Here is a 15,291-nt window from a genome sequence, read left to right as displayed (position 1 = left end):
TTTATACATAAGATCTGCAAAATGTTCATGTTGGACATAGAATATAGTTACATCTTGCTGACTTTAACTTAGTGCCAAGAATCTTTCCAGGATAAAGTGTGATCAACAAATGAGATGATAAATAACAAAACATATTTATTTTTTCTCTGTTGGGCTTTAAGAAGCAGTTTCAACATAAATTTGATCATCTTGCTCTCGTCTGGCTTTCGGTTCAGACAAGGATGTAGATTCATCGAAATACCAGCATTGTCAAGAGGTATAACACATACCCTTCACCCCCAAATCCTCTGATATGTGGTTGAGGGATGTAAGTAAGAAAAGGGAGTAGAAACTACAGGAAGCACACTTGGTACTTAGAGTCATGTTTACATTCTGTTCCTTCTACTGCTTTCCTGGCCCTCAAGACCAGGGGTTTAAAAGACAGAGCCAGAGCTGGGAAAGGTCAAGAGCAGGATAGAAATTGAGCAATTTTGAGATGGAGCAATTGCTGTCCATTAACTTCCAAGACTAGAACCAATTTTAATGTTATCATACATTTTTATCTATTTATTTCCCTTTATTGCTGTGTTGCAGTCAAGGTCTGGTCACATTACAGAATAGCCTGGGGAGAATGTTCCAAGAATGTACTTTGCGACCAACTCCATGAACTTACAGCGATGATGTCGTCCAGCCCGTCCGCATCATCCTGAGAAGAGGAGGATGAGGAGGTTGAAAGGGAACCTGTGCAAGAGAGAGAAAGAAGAGAAACATATCACTTCATCAGATGTAACAACTTCTCAAGGCGTTCAGCCACACTGCCTCAACATCATTCCCCTAAATTATTACCAGCAGTTACCTGGCACAGCTTTAGCAGACGCATACATGGCCTTTACCTGGCCTAGCACTACATTCACCAGTACAGCACCCACATAACAATACCAACATTCACCTAGAATAACTCAAGTAAGCAGTTGCCAGAAGTCATACAACGGAGTTCCACAACACTAACTACCTGCATTTATCCTTCAAATTTTCAATCATTATTTCATGACGGCATAAGTGGCTTGTGCTTGGACATCATGTGAATACCAGTGCAGATTCTTATGTGAATAGGGGCTTTTTTTAGCATGCCATTTAAAAAAAAGTCCATCCTGGAAATGGAGTTCCCAAGAGTGCTTAGTTTAAAAGATATAAAACATATTTGGAAGAATTGCTTCAGATTTTGGATTTAGCTCTGACGAGAAGCAGCAATATCAGTCATTCAGAGCTCATGTAATCAAGGAAAAAACATATTCACTCCAGTCATCGCGGGTCGGTCATTGGTTGGTCAGCAGCAGTGCAACTTTGCACTTGGTAGAATGTATTACTACTTGTCAGCCATTCTCTTGGGAAGTTGTTTATGTTTCTTTTCATAAGGTTATACATTTGACCACAGGAGTCTCGAAAGTCATCTTTCTGGGGGGAATGCTCCTTCCCATCAGTTTCACGCACATTCGGACCAATTCTAACTCCACTTTACTCATCCGGATAGAAGAACAATTGCTTGCCCTGATGCCTGTTCCCCTTGGTTGTGAGGGGAATATACCACAAGTTTCATCCCCTGCAATCCAACAGCCAAGTTTCCGCCATCATAAAGTCACAGAGGTGCATACTAGAATGAGACACTGCCCCTGTAGCAGTGGATTCATTGGCAGATACCTTGTATATTGCATTTGCCTTGTGCATTTGCAATGCATTTAGATGTGTTCCGTGTCTCATTTTTAGGCAATTGAACTCTTAGCATTCTTTCATATTTGTCAACTTGCTATTATCTAAACTAGAATTTGTCTGGTACTCTGCAGATGTCTAGAAAAGAGAGCAATAAAAGATGTTTAAAGAGCGCATCAAGTTTGCTCTGGGCGGTGAACAGCACCACCTTATTTCGCTTAGGCAGCTCAACCTTATTTCCTCTATATTTGTGATCAATGGTACAATGACATCAGCCCAGTTCGACTTCTGTTACAGCCTTACTTTGTTCTCCTATGACTTCCTTGTTCTTACTGGTGCTTGATCTTGCTTCTTTCTGTGAATAGCGTTGAGCCCATGGGTGTGAGGAGGCAGCAGTACATGCTGTAGGATGTTCCAGTCTTTGCATCTTTGGGACTCATTTATAATAGTGGTCCACTGAATGGACTGTGCATGCTCTTAATATTCAAAAAGTGTCTGACCACACCACAGATGGAACCAGCTCACTGATAATTACACACAGCAGAAGTCTCTAACCCTAGAGCAGGCAACTTGTGAATCCAGATGACAAAGAAATGGTAGATGGAATACAACTTCAACGCAAAATAAACCAGAGAGGCAATTGAGTCCAAAACCCCTCCATAGGGGAAAATAAAGAAATGAGGATTGCTTTAAAGATACAAAGATCAGAGTCATGAAACTTGGGCCATCTGTGAGTAGTGAGGGCAGGCTCAGGGTCCCAGTCCAACCAGGGAGGAAAGTGCTATGGAGGGGTAAGTGAGTGTCATTCTTGCTTGTCAGTGGTCATCTATTTACCTAGTCTACTATAACCCAAGGTGGAATATTTGTTAAATATGGTTCCTTGCACACAGGACTGGTGCTTCCAAGCAGCCCACCATCAGATGGATAATCTCTTGAATTCTGTTGTGTATGAGAAAGTGACCACCACTTTGGGTGGAAGATCAACATTTCACTATACTAGGTATATAGCTGCTACTTCTTGTCACCTAGTTTTCTAACTTTTAAATTGTTTATTTTTATTTTAAGAAAATAGATGGAATAGGTCAATGTAGCCACTTTATAGGCTGCTATATTATTTTATGTTGAACAAGAAGATACCGATTTTCTAATGAAAAATTAAAACAAATTACATTTTCTATGGAAAAGTGTTCTGGGATACCGGCCGTGTTGTTGGAAAATTGAGTGCTTATGGTTATCTATGGAGATCCCCCTGAAGGAGAATGTAATGTGTTGTGATTACTACTCAGGGCGGAGCTAAATTCCACCCTAGGTATATTTCAAAGGAGTGTATCGAAAGATCGTGCAGATAGCTGTGCTGTCAAACCTAACCTAAAAGATTAATTATTTTCCAGCTTGGATGCATCTTGAAGGATTGAATGGTGTGAAATCTACCTTTATGTTGCAAATATTAATAGGCAGACTACTGAATTATACATTTGTTTAAACACGTACCGAATTGCTTTAAAGCACAAACACCACTCCACAAAACAGAGAAACAGGAACACTTCGACAAATATGAGGCATAGGAACAGCAAACTATTAACAATGATTCCATTAGGCAAAATGACAGGCAGTATAAAGACAAACCTTCCTGTATAGTGCAGTCAGCTATACCTCTCTGTCCAATTTTGTGTGCTTCAGGATTTCCTTGTGCTTTTTTCCTTGGTGACCATGCAGCCTTGAAAATAATTGATGGTCTCTCTACCTGCTTCTATTGTTCCAGTGCTAGAGTTATAGACTTCCGTCTACTTGCACCCATCTGTCCCCCAAATTCACTCACTCACTCCTCCACCTACTCACCTTCCCACACTCACTCTTTACCCATCCTCTTGAAGCATTCTCACTCAGGTTCAGACAATGATACGCATTCACTCATGTTGCCCTCATTCAGCCATCCCCAGACTCACTCATCCATACAACCACATATAAACACACAAATCCATGACACGTGCATACACAATAAAGAGCTTGACCTTTGACTCTGCCAACACTTGACACTTGTTTCAGAAGGCAGTCATCAGCTGATAAGCCAACAGGCGGATATGGAGTGGGTTTGGGAGGCAGGGCACCAACTACTCCATGAAATAGACACTTCAGCCTGCAGAAGGGGCACCTAGACGTACACACACATTAAACTTTGTCATGCAGAAGGGGTGACAGCTGTTTGAAAAAATGAAGACTCAGCACTGCTAAAAGCAATTACTGTTCCAAGAACTTGAGGTTTTTGTCAACAGAAACTACTGTAGACCCCGGCCTGCGAAAGCTTCACTGTTGCTCCAGGATCTATAGACCACAGCCTATAGACTAGACACCTAAAGCCCCAAGAACTACAGACCTCCAGCTCAGCCTTTAAAAGAGGCCCCTAAGATTTAATGAACTACAGACTGGTGCTTGATTTGGGCACCTATTGCTATTTACATTATAGACCTCAACCTGCATAGAAGTCAGATACTACTCCAAAACATGTAGAGAGTATTCTGCAGAAGAAGATACACTATATTCTAAAAAGCATACGCCACAACATGTGGGAATAAATACACACTGCACAAGCTCTGTGTGACTTGACCCAGCATGAGGAGGATAGTGTTGCATTTAAAAGCATGGACCCAGGCTTGAAGGAGGGGACACTGGTACATTTCAAGCAAGAATAAGGAGACATACATTGATCTGAGCAATACAGATATCAGCAAGCTACAGGATGGCACACTCTGCTCCAAACTAGGCCTATAACCCTCAGCCTACAGAAGGAGAGATGCACTGCTTTGCCTATAGCCCTCAACCTGCAGAAGGAGAGATATACTGCTAAGCCTATAACCCTCTGCCTGTAGAAGGAGAGATGCACTGCTACGCCTATAACCCTCAGCCATCAGAAGGAGAGATGTGCTGCTACGCCTTTAGCCCTCCATCTGCCGAAGGAGAAATGCGCTGCTACGTCTGTAGCCCTCAGCCTGCAGAAGGAGAGATGCACTGCTACACCTATAGCCCTCTGTCTGCAGAAGGAGAGATACACTGCTTTGCCTGTAGCCCTCTGCCTGCAGAAGGAGAGATGTACTGCTAAGCCAATAGCCCTCTGCCTGTAGAAGGAGAGATGCACTTCTACGCCTGTAGCTCCTTTGCCTGTAAAAGGAGAGATGCACTGTTACGCCTATAGCCCTCTGCCTGCAGAAGGAGAGATGCACTGCTACGCCTATAGCCCTCCGTCTGCAGAAGGAGAAATGCACTGCTTCTCCTATAGCCCTCCCCCTGCAGAAGGAGAGATGTACTACTAAGCCTATAGCCCTCAGCCTGCAGAAGGCGAGATGCACTGCTTCTCCTACAGACCTCAGCCTGCAGGAGAGATGCACTGTTACGCCTATCGTCCTGAGCCTGCAGAAGAAGAGATGCACTACTTCTCCTATAGCCCTTCATCTGCAGAAGGAGAGATGCACTGCTTCTCCTATAGTCCTTAGCCTGCAGAAGGAGAGATGCACTGCTAAGCCGGCAGCCCTCAGCATGCAGAAGGAGAGATGCAGAGCTACACCTAAAGCCCTCTGTCTGCAGAAGGAGAGATGCACTGCTTCACCTGTGGCCCTCTGCCTGCAGAAGGAGAGATGTACTGCTTCGCCTATTGCCCTCAGCCTGCAGAAGGAGAGATGCACTTTCGCCTGTGGCCCTCTGCCTGCAGAAGGAGAGATGTACTGCTACGCCTATAGCCCTCCGCCTGGAGGAGGAGAGATGTACTGCTACGGCTATAGCCCTCTGCCTGCAGAAGGAGAGATGCACTGCTTCCCCTATAGCCCTCTGCCTGCAGAACGAGAGATGTACTGCTAGGCCTATAGCCCTCAGCCTCCAGAAGGAGAGATGTACTGCTTTGCCTATAGCCCTCAGCCTGCAGAAGGAGAGATGCACTGCTTCACAGTCTACAGGACTGAGCATACACTGCTCCCAGAAGCATTGATCACTTGAGGCCATGTGCCTGCAGGTGGTACTGGGGCACCTGTAGGTACTGTCCCCACCTTCAGCGAGCTCCTCCACGGCAGACTGCACACTCCTCTCGAACGTCACTGCATCAGCAGGGCTTTGGAACGTCAGGCCAAATTTGCTGTCATCCACCTTCCAGTGGTGAAAGATGGGGTTCACCTTGTTGTAGACCAGGTCCTTCTTTAGTACGCACTCCAGGATGGTCTGTAAACAAGAGAAGGTAGTGTAAGCTTCACAAAAAATGGACATAAAATAGAGTCCAGCAAATGGTGTTCATCTTAACTCAGAAAAGAATTTGAATCCAGTACGTGGAGGGAGAAACAGAGATCCACCAACAGACGGACAAACTGACCTTGTACTTCAGGAAACATATGGGATATTTATCCGCTAAGATAGAAACGTTGATAAACTGCCTCTGGAAGAAGGGGAAGTCTGTTCTACTCTAGAATTGCCAGATTTCCAATACATAAATTAAGCATAAATATAATTATTGCACCTTGCCTCGAGGTGGGGGGTGGCAGGATATACTCCATTTAATATATTCAGTGAGGCTGTGTCCCAGCTTCTCATGCAAAGTATTTAAGTGCATCCCTATATACATGTCAGGTCTAAACAATAACGGCCTCATTACGATGTCGGTTGGAAAGCATTCCGATCGACTCCTTGTCAGAATCGGTTCTGACCAACTCAGGTTCAGGAAGTCCGACCGACCGATTATGATGTTTCCGAACACTGTTCGGTCGGACTCCCATTGACTTCAATGGGAGTCTGTGATCCGACCAACAACACATGCTTCCATTGAAAAAAGGGTTGCTTGTGGAAAACATTGCACCCTGTAGCGGGTACCCCATTGTGACTGCCACACTGTGTATGCTTGTAAAGAGGTGTCCCATGGGTACCCCCACAGGCCCAAACCGGATGCCTTCAGGTGAAGGGGGGCTTGCTACAGGCCCCAAAATCAGTTTACGACAGCTGTTTTGTGTCCGACTGACCGATTCGGAAAGGCTGTCCAAATCTGACATTGTAATACGTCATGAGAAAACACGGTCCATAGACCTGTATGATTCGGTTCCGACAGACTCGGAGTCTCCGAATGCCAGTCAAAACCTAATAGGAAAAACAGAAGATTACCAATCCATCGTAATCGGTATGTCAGAAATGGCTCTGAGTTGGTTCCGACACGGGTTAGGAAAATCCGAATCCTGTTTGGAGCTTTTCCGACCGACATCGTAATCAGCCCCTAAATCCGTCAATCCTTCATACTCCATTATAACTAGAAATAAAACACTTTCTAGAGAAAACTGAACCTGAAGCCTTCATCTAGCCACACCCATTTCACCACCCTTTGAGGTCACTGGAATTTTTTTTCATAATCTCCCTTAAATTTTGCAGGAGGTGTTTTAAATCAGTGTTGTCGAATAGAAAATATGTTGGACATGCGTAATTTACACAGATACACAAATGTGAAAACAACTGAGGCTGTATAAGGACAGATGGGCCAGCTTATTCTGCCCATTTCCCTGTTTTTATGAACTACTTCAGTTCCAGTTCATCATTGGCTCTCCTTTTGGACTTCTGTATGTCATCTGTATGTGAAGTGACCCTGGAACTCGTACTGCGTACTGCGCAATTTCATTTGTTTATCTCCCTTTATGTGAAGAAATTCCTGACCTGCCCCACGCAAATCGTCGCTTCTTTTCCTCCACTCCAGAACCTCCACCTGTTGAAACATGCTTGCCTCAAATACTACACTCGAGGTTTTTAATGTATTTAAAATATATACCTTTCCACTCTTCTCCTTAAAACTTTGCAAATAAGGCCACTATATTCCTGAATTTCATTCCTGTTATGACTTCTTCCAGATTTGCCAATGTGCTAAATGGTCAATTTAGTCTAAATCTAGCATGGCCCTCGTGAAGTGTGGAAGAAGATCCAATGAACCCTTTCTTCATACCAAAGCCCCCCCACAGGCAGCAATCCAACTATGACTCGTTACATCACATATTAATACACACGTACCATTACAATGCGGGTATTACTATGTGATGTCAATGACAACGACATACCATTACATCGCAAACTTTTACTACGACTATACCTTTACCACGCATGCCATTACAACGCAAAGGCATGCGTGGTAAAGGTATACTCATAGAAAAAGTTTGAAAGGTAAGTGACTCTACCCTGCCCTACCCTAAACCCTAATTTAGTACCCCTGCACGACCCTCCCTCGACCCCCAGTCCTCTCCAATAACACTACACTACCCTGCACGACCCCCGACACTACCCTAAACCCTAAAACATTACCCTACACTACACAAACACCACAATACTACCCTAAACTATAAAACACTACCCCCAGAACGACCCTCTCCCTACCTTCACTCCGGTCCCTACACTCAAACACAACCCTGCACGACCCCCCGACACTACACTAAACCCTAAAACACTACCCTGCACTACACAAACACCACAACACTACCCTAAACCCTAAAACACTACCCCCTGCACGACCCTCCCCCTCCCCCTAGTCTGGTCCCTACACTCAAACACTACCCCAGATCGACCCTCCCACTACCCCCAGTCTGATCCCTTCACTCAAACACTACCCTGCACGACCCCCGACACTACACTAAACCCTAAAACACTACCCCACACTACACAAACACCACAACACTACCTTAACCCTAAAACACTACCCCTAGCACGACCCTCCCCAGTCTGGTCCCTACACTCAAACACTACACTGCATGACCCCCCGACACTACCCTAAACCCTAAAACACTACCCTACACTACACAAACACCACAACACTACCCTAAACCCTAAAACACTACCTCCTGCACAACCCTCCCCCTACCCCCAGTCCGGTCCCTACACTCAAACACTACCTTGCACGACCCGACGCTACACTAAACCCTAAAACACTACCCTACACTACACAAACACCACAACACTACCCTAAACCCTAAAACACTAACCCCAGCACAACCCTCCCCCGCCCCCCAGTCCCCTCTCTACACTGAAACACTGAACCCAGCACAACGCTTCCCTACCTACACTATGCAAACACCACAACACTACCCTAAACCCTAAAACACTACCCCCAGCACGACCCTCCCCCGCCCCCAGTCCGCTCCCTACACTGAAACACTACACCCAGCATGACCCTCCCCCTACCCCCAATCCCCCTTACCTCTCTCTCCTCATGGTTCCTCTCTCCTGGTTCCAGCGTCATCTGAGGGGCAGTGCACGTCACAACGTCGTTGTGAGGAAACGGAAGAGCCTCAGTTTCCTCACAAAGATGTTGATAGCCATTATATCGCATACGTTGTAAAAGTGCATGCGATGTAATGGTATGTGTAGTAATGGTACGCGTTGTTACATCGCATGCGTTGTAATGCATGCGATGTAATGACTTGCGGTGAAACAGCAGTGTTGTAATGATACCATAGCTGCCCTATCTCCGTCATTTTTGAGAGACCAATCTGGACTCAGATGATACTCCCAGGTCCAGCTGACTCTGGTCCAACTTTTAGCTGTCAAGGATCAGTCTCTTGCAGTACCAAATGGCAGTCAGCTACAATTTTTCTGATGTGGCTACTGACTTCCCATAGTGGGAGACTTCAGCTTTGATGGGACTGGTGCTGGTTCCAGGGGGTCAGCCAAATGACCTTTGAAGTCACTTCTTTTGTGTGGGGCTTGAGAGCAACTTTTCCCAAAGCCAGGAGCCACAGGCACAGTCCTCTCTTTGCTAACCCAAGGTGCAGCAGGTTCAGTCCAGCAGACAGTACAACCTCTCATTACCAAGTCCAGGGGTCAACAAACCAGTCTTTCTTAGTGATCTGAGGTTCAGAGTGCCTGGGGCGCCATATGTATGCCCAGAAAGGGCCCGGAGGGGGGTGATGAGGTCTCTAGCCAATGGGCAACCAGGTCCCCTCCCTCTTGGTAATGGCTTACCGGCTATGTGTGACTTCCAGCAATTCCAGAGCGCACTATTCTGTCCACTCTCAAGATGTCTGAACCCTTCCTTGGATATTAGGAGCTTGGTAGCCACACTAGATGTGTGGCTACCTGTGGACTACACGCCCACTGGAAAACTGGTTTGAGCACTAGTCTTACATCTCTGTCCCCATTGCCAGTCTGTATACCTGAACAAATGGCATCCCTTCAGTGGTGTGATCTCCATTTTCCCACCAAAGTCAGCATCGTCTTTGAAACTCGCTTTTTGGGCAAACACTCTGAGTGACTTCCTGCAAAGGGGAAGCAACACCTCTCCCTGTAGCAAGCTGCTATTGTTCCTAAGCCTGAAAGAAGTTCATACGCCACCACAGGAGGGCAGAAAGCAATCTGGTGGCCAGGAACCATGTGAGGCCCCTGGATAAACTGGGTTACAGAGGGGCAACTTTGTAAACATTCCATTTCTTCAATCGTGACATTAAATTCAACTTGGTCATCAGGTCGGGTTTAATGCCACAATTAATTTGATACCTTACAGAATCCCATCTAAGTAGTCACATACAGAAGTTTGCCAGGCTGAGGGGTCAGCCGCTAACCCTGTGCTAGCCAATGGGGCTTCTAACTTCCCCATGGCAAAACAACAATTTAGAAGTTTGCTGTTAGGGCATACATATAAAAGAGACATGTCCTACTAAATAATATACAGCTCCCTACCTAAGGGGAGACTTACACACATTGTTAAGGGAAGTGGGGGCTATGTCATTGGTTTGAATAGTAAAGTCAAATTAGCAGTGTTACCACTGCCCTTCCTGTCTGCAGTGGCAGACTGGGAGACATTTTGTACTTAATCATACACAGGGTGGTACAATCAGTGCTGCAGTCCTGGGGGGAAACTCTGCCTTACATGCCCTGGGTACCATATACTAGAAGCTTATAAGAAAGTCAGCCTCTGCCAATTATGGGGTAGCCACTTTGACATACAGGGAAGGGGTTAGAACACTGGCACTGAAGTCTGGCTATGAGGCCTCGGTGCACTCTCAGAGTCGATAAACCAGTAGAATGAGTTTAAAAATGGGGGTGAACATTCAAAAAGAGTCCTTTCCTTACAGTACCCCACAAAAGCATTGGGTGGAACTTCCACTTCAAGTTTTGGTTTCAAAGATGCAACGTTGTGTGAGAGACTTACTCAGGGCAACAGCTGTGCTCCCACTGTCCACAGTTCCACTAATAGCTCTGTTTATTGCAGTACAACTATTTTGATCAATTGGATTTTCACCATCGAGTCCTACTCATGGGTTTATCAAACATGTGTTAAGCCTCATTACCCATTCCTATTTTCCATGTCACACAGTGGTTAACTAATTTTGTCCATGCTTCATCATAGGTCAGTATTGAACCAATTATGTACTTATATCATCCCGGCTGAATCTGCTTAACCAATGATTTGTATTTGTGTTCTTAATGAGCATTGTAAGCTATTCCACCTTTAGCTGGTCCACTCCCTTTTCTATTGTTTTGTGTCTTTTTTTGTGTTCTGTCTTTTGATCATACAGTACAAAGTATGAAGATATCAGGAGGGGTGTTTTAAAAAAAATAGGATAAATACATCATAAAAGTAAAAGAACACTTATATGTCCCTCCATCTCTCATTGTTGGATATCTGGGTTAAACCGTGCAACATCTTGGTAGCTAGTAACTATTTTTTTTATTTTCTGCTATATATTTGTATTTTATTTTATAATTATTAACGTTTGTCAGCAGTTCATGTAAACCATACAAAATTACAATACTAGCCTGATTTAAAATATATAGACCATATAGAGATATTTAACTACTCTGTGGCAGTCCCCTCATGATCTAAGATGAGACAGTATATCAAAACTCACATGCCAAATCCCATCTAAATGTTTACTGGTGTACCATCCAGAACGCGACAAAATATTCCAGATAAGCACTCACTAACGATTGGAAAAGGTCTACTATACTCTCCCTTTATCTGATGACCTTCCCATGCATCATAAAAAGCAGCTGGATCTCTCCACTTCCTACTCTCACCGTTTGGATGCTATTCTGTTAGGGGGTACCCCAAAGATCCTCTTCTGGTTATAGACCTCCAGTAACCACCGCCCCAATTTTGTAATGCTCCGGGGGGGGTTCCCAGCCCAAAAGTCATAACTTTGTACCTGGTTGCATCGAATCTTGGTCACCACTTCCCAGGATACTCCTTGAGTTTTCTTTCTAAGTGCTCCACCCCCTTTAGAACATGAATAGAACAGTACACTGGCTGAGTACTCTGAATGCCTGTGCATGTGATGCTGCAGTGGCGTGCTGATGATGTGGGATGATGTGTGTTTATTTGCAAAAGCCTTCTAACTCCCGGTGGGGCGTGTAATTATCAATGACCTACTTTAAAGGAACATACTGAAGGCAATGGAATTATGTGTGATGCTACATTCAGTACATGGGCTTTTTGCACCATCCACCCATTATTATCAGCTTCAGTATACTTTGGTTAAGTATTTCCTAAAAGAACTTCAATCCTGTTTGTGGCAACTACAAAAAAATGGACTGGACTTCGTGCTCTGAGAAGTAATTCCCGCACCTGAATTAATTTAATTAAAGAGAAAGGACTGATCTCCTGAGGTTGACCCCTTCATTTGCATTATTTTCCTCACCAGCTCTTTTGTATTATAGATCTGAGGACCTTTTGCTGTTAAGCGATGTTTCACGATTTCAAACCGTTTCCGTTATGTAAGCCTTATTTTGTGTGTCTTCTTCCATCTACCATGTGAAGTAACACGGTTGCCTGTTATTGGTTATGAGGATCTATTCTGCTGCGTGTTTCCCAATAAATCAATCAATCAATCAATCAATCAATCAATCAGGTTTCTTGTAAAGCATGACTAATCACCCATTAGGGTTTCAAGGCGCCTCACGTGCGTGACCGCAGGTGTTGCCTCTCATTGCCATGGTGGCACACCTGGGCCATGATGTGTGTGTCCTGGGTTCTTCTGTTAATATGTGCTGGTGCCCTTGCAGAGAACCACACTGAGGGTGTCTTGTGGCATGGGTGTCTTCTGCGATTCATGGTGTTAATGAAACTATCAGTGTTGAAACGGAGTGCACCAGGTTTGTGGGCACAAGAGACAACCATGGGAGTCACAGAGTTGCTGTGACATGCCTGGTTTGTGGTGGAGTCAAGTGAACTGTGGTCACATGAATTCCTGCATTTTTGTGTGGTCAGACTTTGTGCCTGACTGTTGGGTGACTTCAGAAAAGTAACTAAGTGTGTCAATTAAGTTATAATGGAGAAGGAGGGAGATAACTGACACCCTGCTCGCCTACACACGTCCCTAGTTTTGGCCACACTTACCCAAATGGTATAGTGGGCAAGAAGGATTGTTTTGAAATATGTAGGCCTTTGTCGGTCAATTTTAATGTATATAGGGCCTGAAACACTGAAGACTGTTTAACATATGTTAACTGCTGCTGTCTGCAATGGACATTGTATGGGCATTGTAGTCAGGTTTCCAGTTGCACTGCCAGAGTGTATGGTGGCATAGGGAGTCACATGCAGAATGTATGAGAGGTTATCATGTTGCCTCTACAAGTAGCAGGTGTGGTTCTTGCGCACCCTGTAGTTGTGTTTAACTTCAGTTTGTACTTTAAAGCAAACATTAATGAAAATAAATTAGCTAAACATTTCATGAAAACAAAAACATGTTTTTGAGTAGTCTTGTACCCCAACTGTAGCTGCTATATTGCCCATATTTAGATCTAAGTATTTGTCCCAATGAAAATGTTCCTCCTCTGTTCTGAAGATCCACCTTTTCTTCTATACATTTTCTTGTACTTTTCTGTGCTTAAACCCGAAAGCCTGGTCAGCGCTTACTGTCTGATCGCGTAGCCGCTCCCCTCGAATTAGGTACCGCCGCAGCTGCTGCCCGTCTTCAGCCCGCTTGGCCTTGCAGATCATGACGTGGCTCAGGCCGCCCCCACCCATGGGCACCCAGCCCCCACTCGAATCGTCCCGGGTCATCACCACTGCTCGAACCCGGACCATGTAACTGAAATGAAAAAAAAGCCTGATGAATTATTTTGTAGTTCACCACCATCCACCCAATGAACAGACAACAACAAAATATATTTCAATTACATGTACTTAAATTGTTTATTTTGAGTTTTTCTAAATAACTTGTGCTGCTTAACAAGTCATTTAAAATGTTTAATTGTATCTGTTTGGCAAACCGCTGTGTAGAAATTTGGGAAAATAGCACAAATCCTAACCATAACTCTATACAATTCAAATGGGCAGCCTAAGCGAAGAAGCAGAAACTTACATTAAGCAGAACAGCAACAAAAAATGATTGTACCCTTGAAATGCCGAAGGTCTGTTCTTGGCCACTAGGTAGTCCATTTTGAACTGGAGAAACTGTTTTTTGGGCATTATTTTGAGAAGGTACATGAGTTAGGTTATTATTATTATTATTTTTTTAAATACCACTATATACGTAGAAATCTTTTTTTTTTTAAATAAAGCTAGTTTACCGTATTAATTTACAGATCAGGAAGTTTAAAGTGACAATTTAATTACTTGTGTCTTTCTTTATTTAGTTTGAGTTTTTGTAAAGCTCAGGCTACTTTATAGCCAATTCTGAACACTTTTTGCAAAAGCGCTGCCTAGGAAATTGTAAAAGTATAACAAATTGAAAGTTGGATAACATTTAAAAGCGCATCCTAAGAGGGGTTGCAGAGCTGAAATGTATATTGACCGTAAAAGGCAACTGAGAGCAGAAGGTGAGTTTTTAGAAGGATGCCAGAAGCTTAGGGAACAATGACCAGAGGAGAAAAACATGGAAAATTTAAATAGAGGGTGGTGGGTATGGGTCCAGAAATAAAGTGTGAGAAGCAGAGTGGATGGGAAGGATGAGATATTAAGAGTAGTCTGGGAGGGAAAGTTGAAAGGGGTAAGCCTTTGAATATATTTAATTATGATGTTGAGAAATGGTTTTGGAGTCATGAACAAAAGGGGAGCCAGCACAAGGCAGGATCAAGTGAGGGGTGATGTAAGAAGACGTTAGTGATCCATTAATCCAATCAAGGAGGAAGAAAATTTAGAGTAAAAAGCTGACGTTTTGTGGTAACGACCAACCGAAGTAAGCTCATCTTTTCTAATTTAATTAATTGGCTATTTAATGTAAGAAAGCTATTGTTTTATTCCTAAATATCAAATGCTGATGTGCTGTTTGTACTCAAACATACAACCAATTTACTACAACATTTATTTTTAAAACAGTTTATAAAAATCTATTTCAAATGTTTCTTTACAGAATGTCAATGTATTGGAAACAATGCATAGAATTTTGTGTAAATGTTTTCATTAGACTCACACTCTTACAAGCACACCAACCTAAGCATGTTTTCCTCCTAAAGACCCTTTTGGTTTATATTGATCTACACCACATGATTCCATCATTTTCACTGTCATATACATAGTATCCTCAGCGGCCTTTCATTAAAACGTTGATGCTGCGTTTTGGTATATTCAATTTAATTTCAACCTTCATCAGGACAAAAAACATACAAAAACAATTTACATACACAATGCTACTAAGAGCATTTAGCAGTGTGGTCATCTCTTTCCAA

The 15,291-nt window shown here is 43.7% G+C and overlaps 1 protein-coding gene across 2 annotated transcripts in view; it reads right to left on the bottom strand.

The window, feature by feature from the left end:
- Nucleotides 1-15,291, bottom strand: part of LOC146798034 (sprouty-related, EVH1 domain-containing protein 2-like) — a 220,196-nt gene that overhangs the window by 51,883 nt on the left and 153,022 nt on the right. For both annotated transcript variants that reach the window (XM_085625268.1, XM_085625267.1), the window contains exons 2-4: nucleotides 13,538-13,712; nucleotides 5,721-5,889; nucleotides 653-720 (exon numbers count right to left, since the gene is read on the bottom strand). In XM_085625268.1, coding sequence (XP_085481394.1) covers nucleotides 653-720; nucleotides 5,721-5,889; nucleotides 13,538-13,712 — 412 coding nt within the window. The remainder of the gene's footprint in view (nucleotides 1-652; nucleotides 721-5,720; nucleotides 5,890-13,537; nucleotides 13,713-15,291) is intronic.

This window comes from Triturus cristatus, chromosome 9 (genome assembly GCF_964204655.1).
Source record: "Triturus cristatus chromosome 9, aTriCri1.1, whole genome shotgun sequence".
Lineage (NCBI taxonomy): Eukaryota > Metazoa > Chordata > Amphibia > Caudata > Salamandridae > Triturus > Triturus cristatus.
This window is presented reverse-complemented; position numbering and strand designations above follow the sequence as displayed.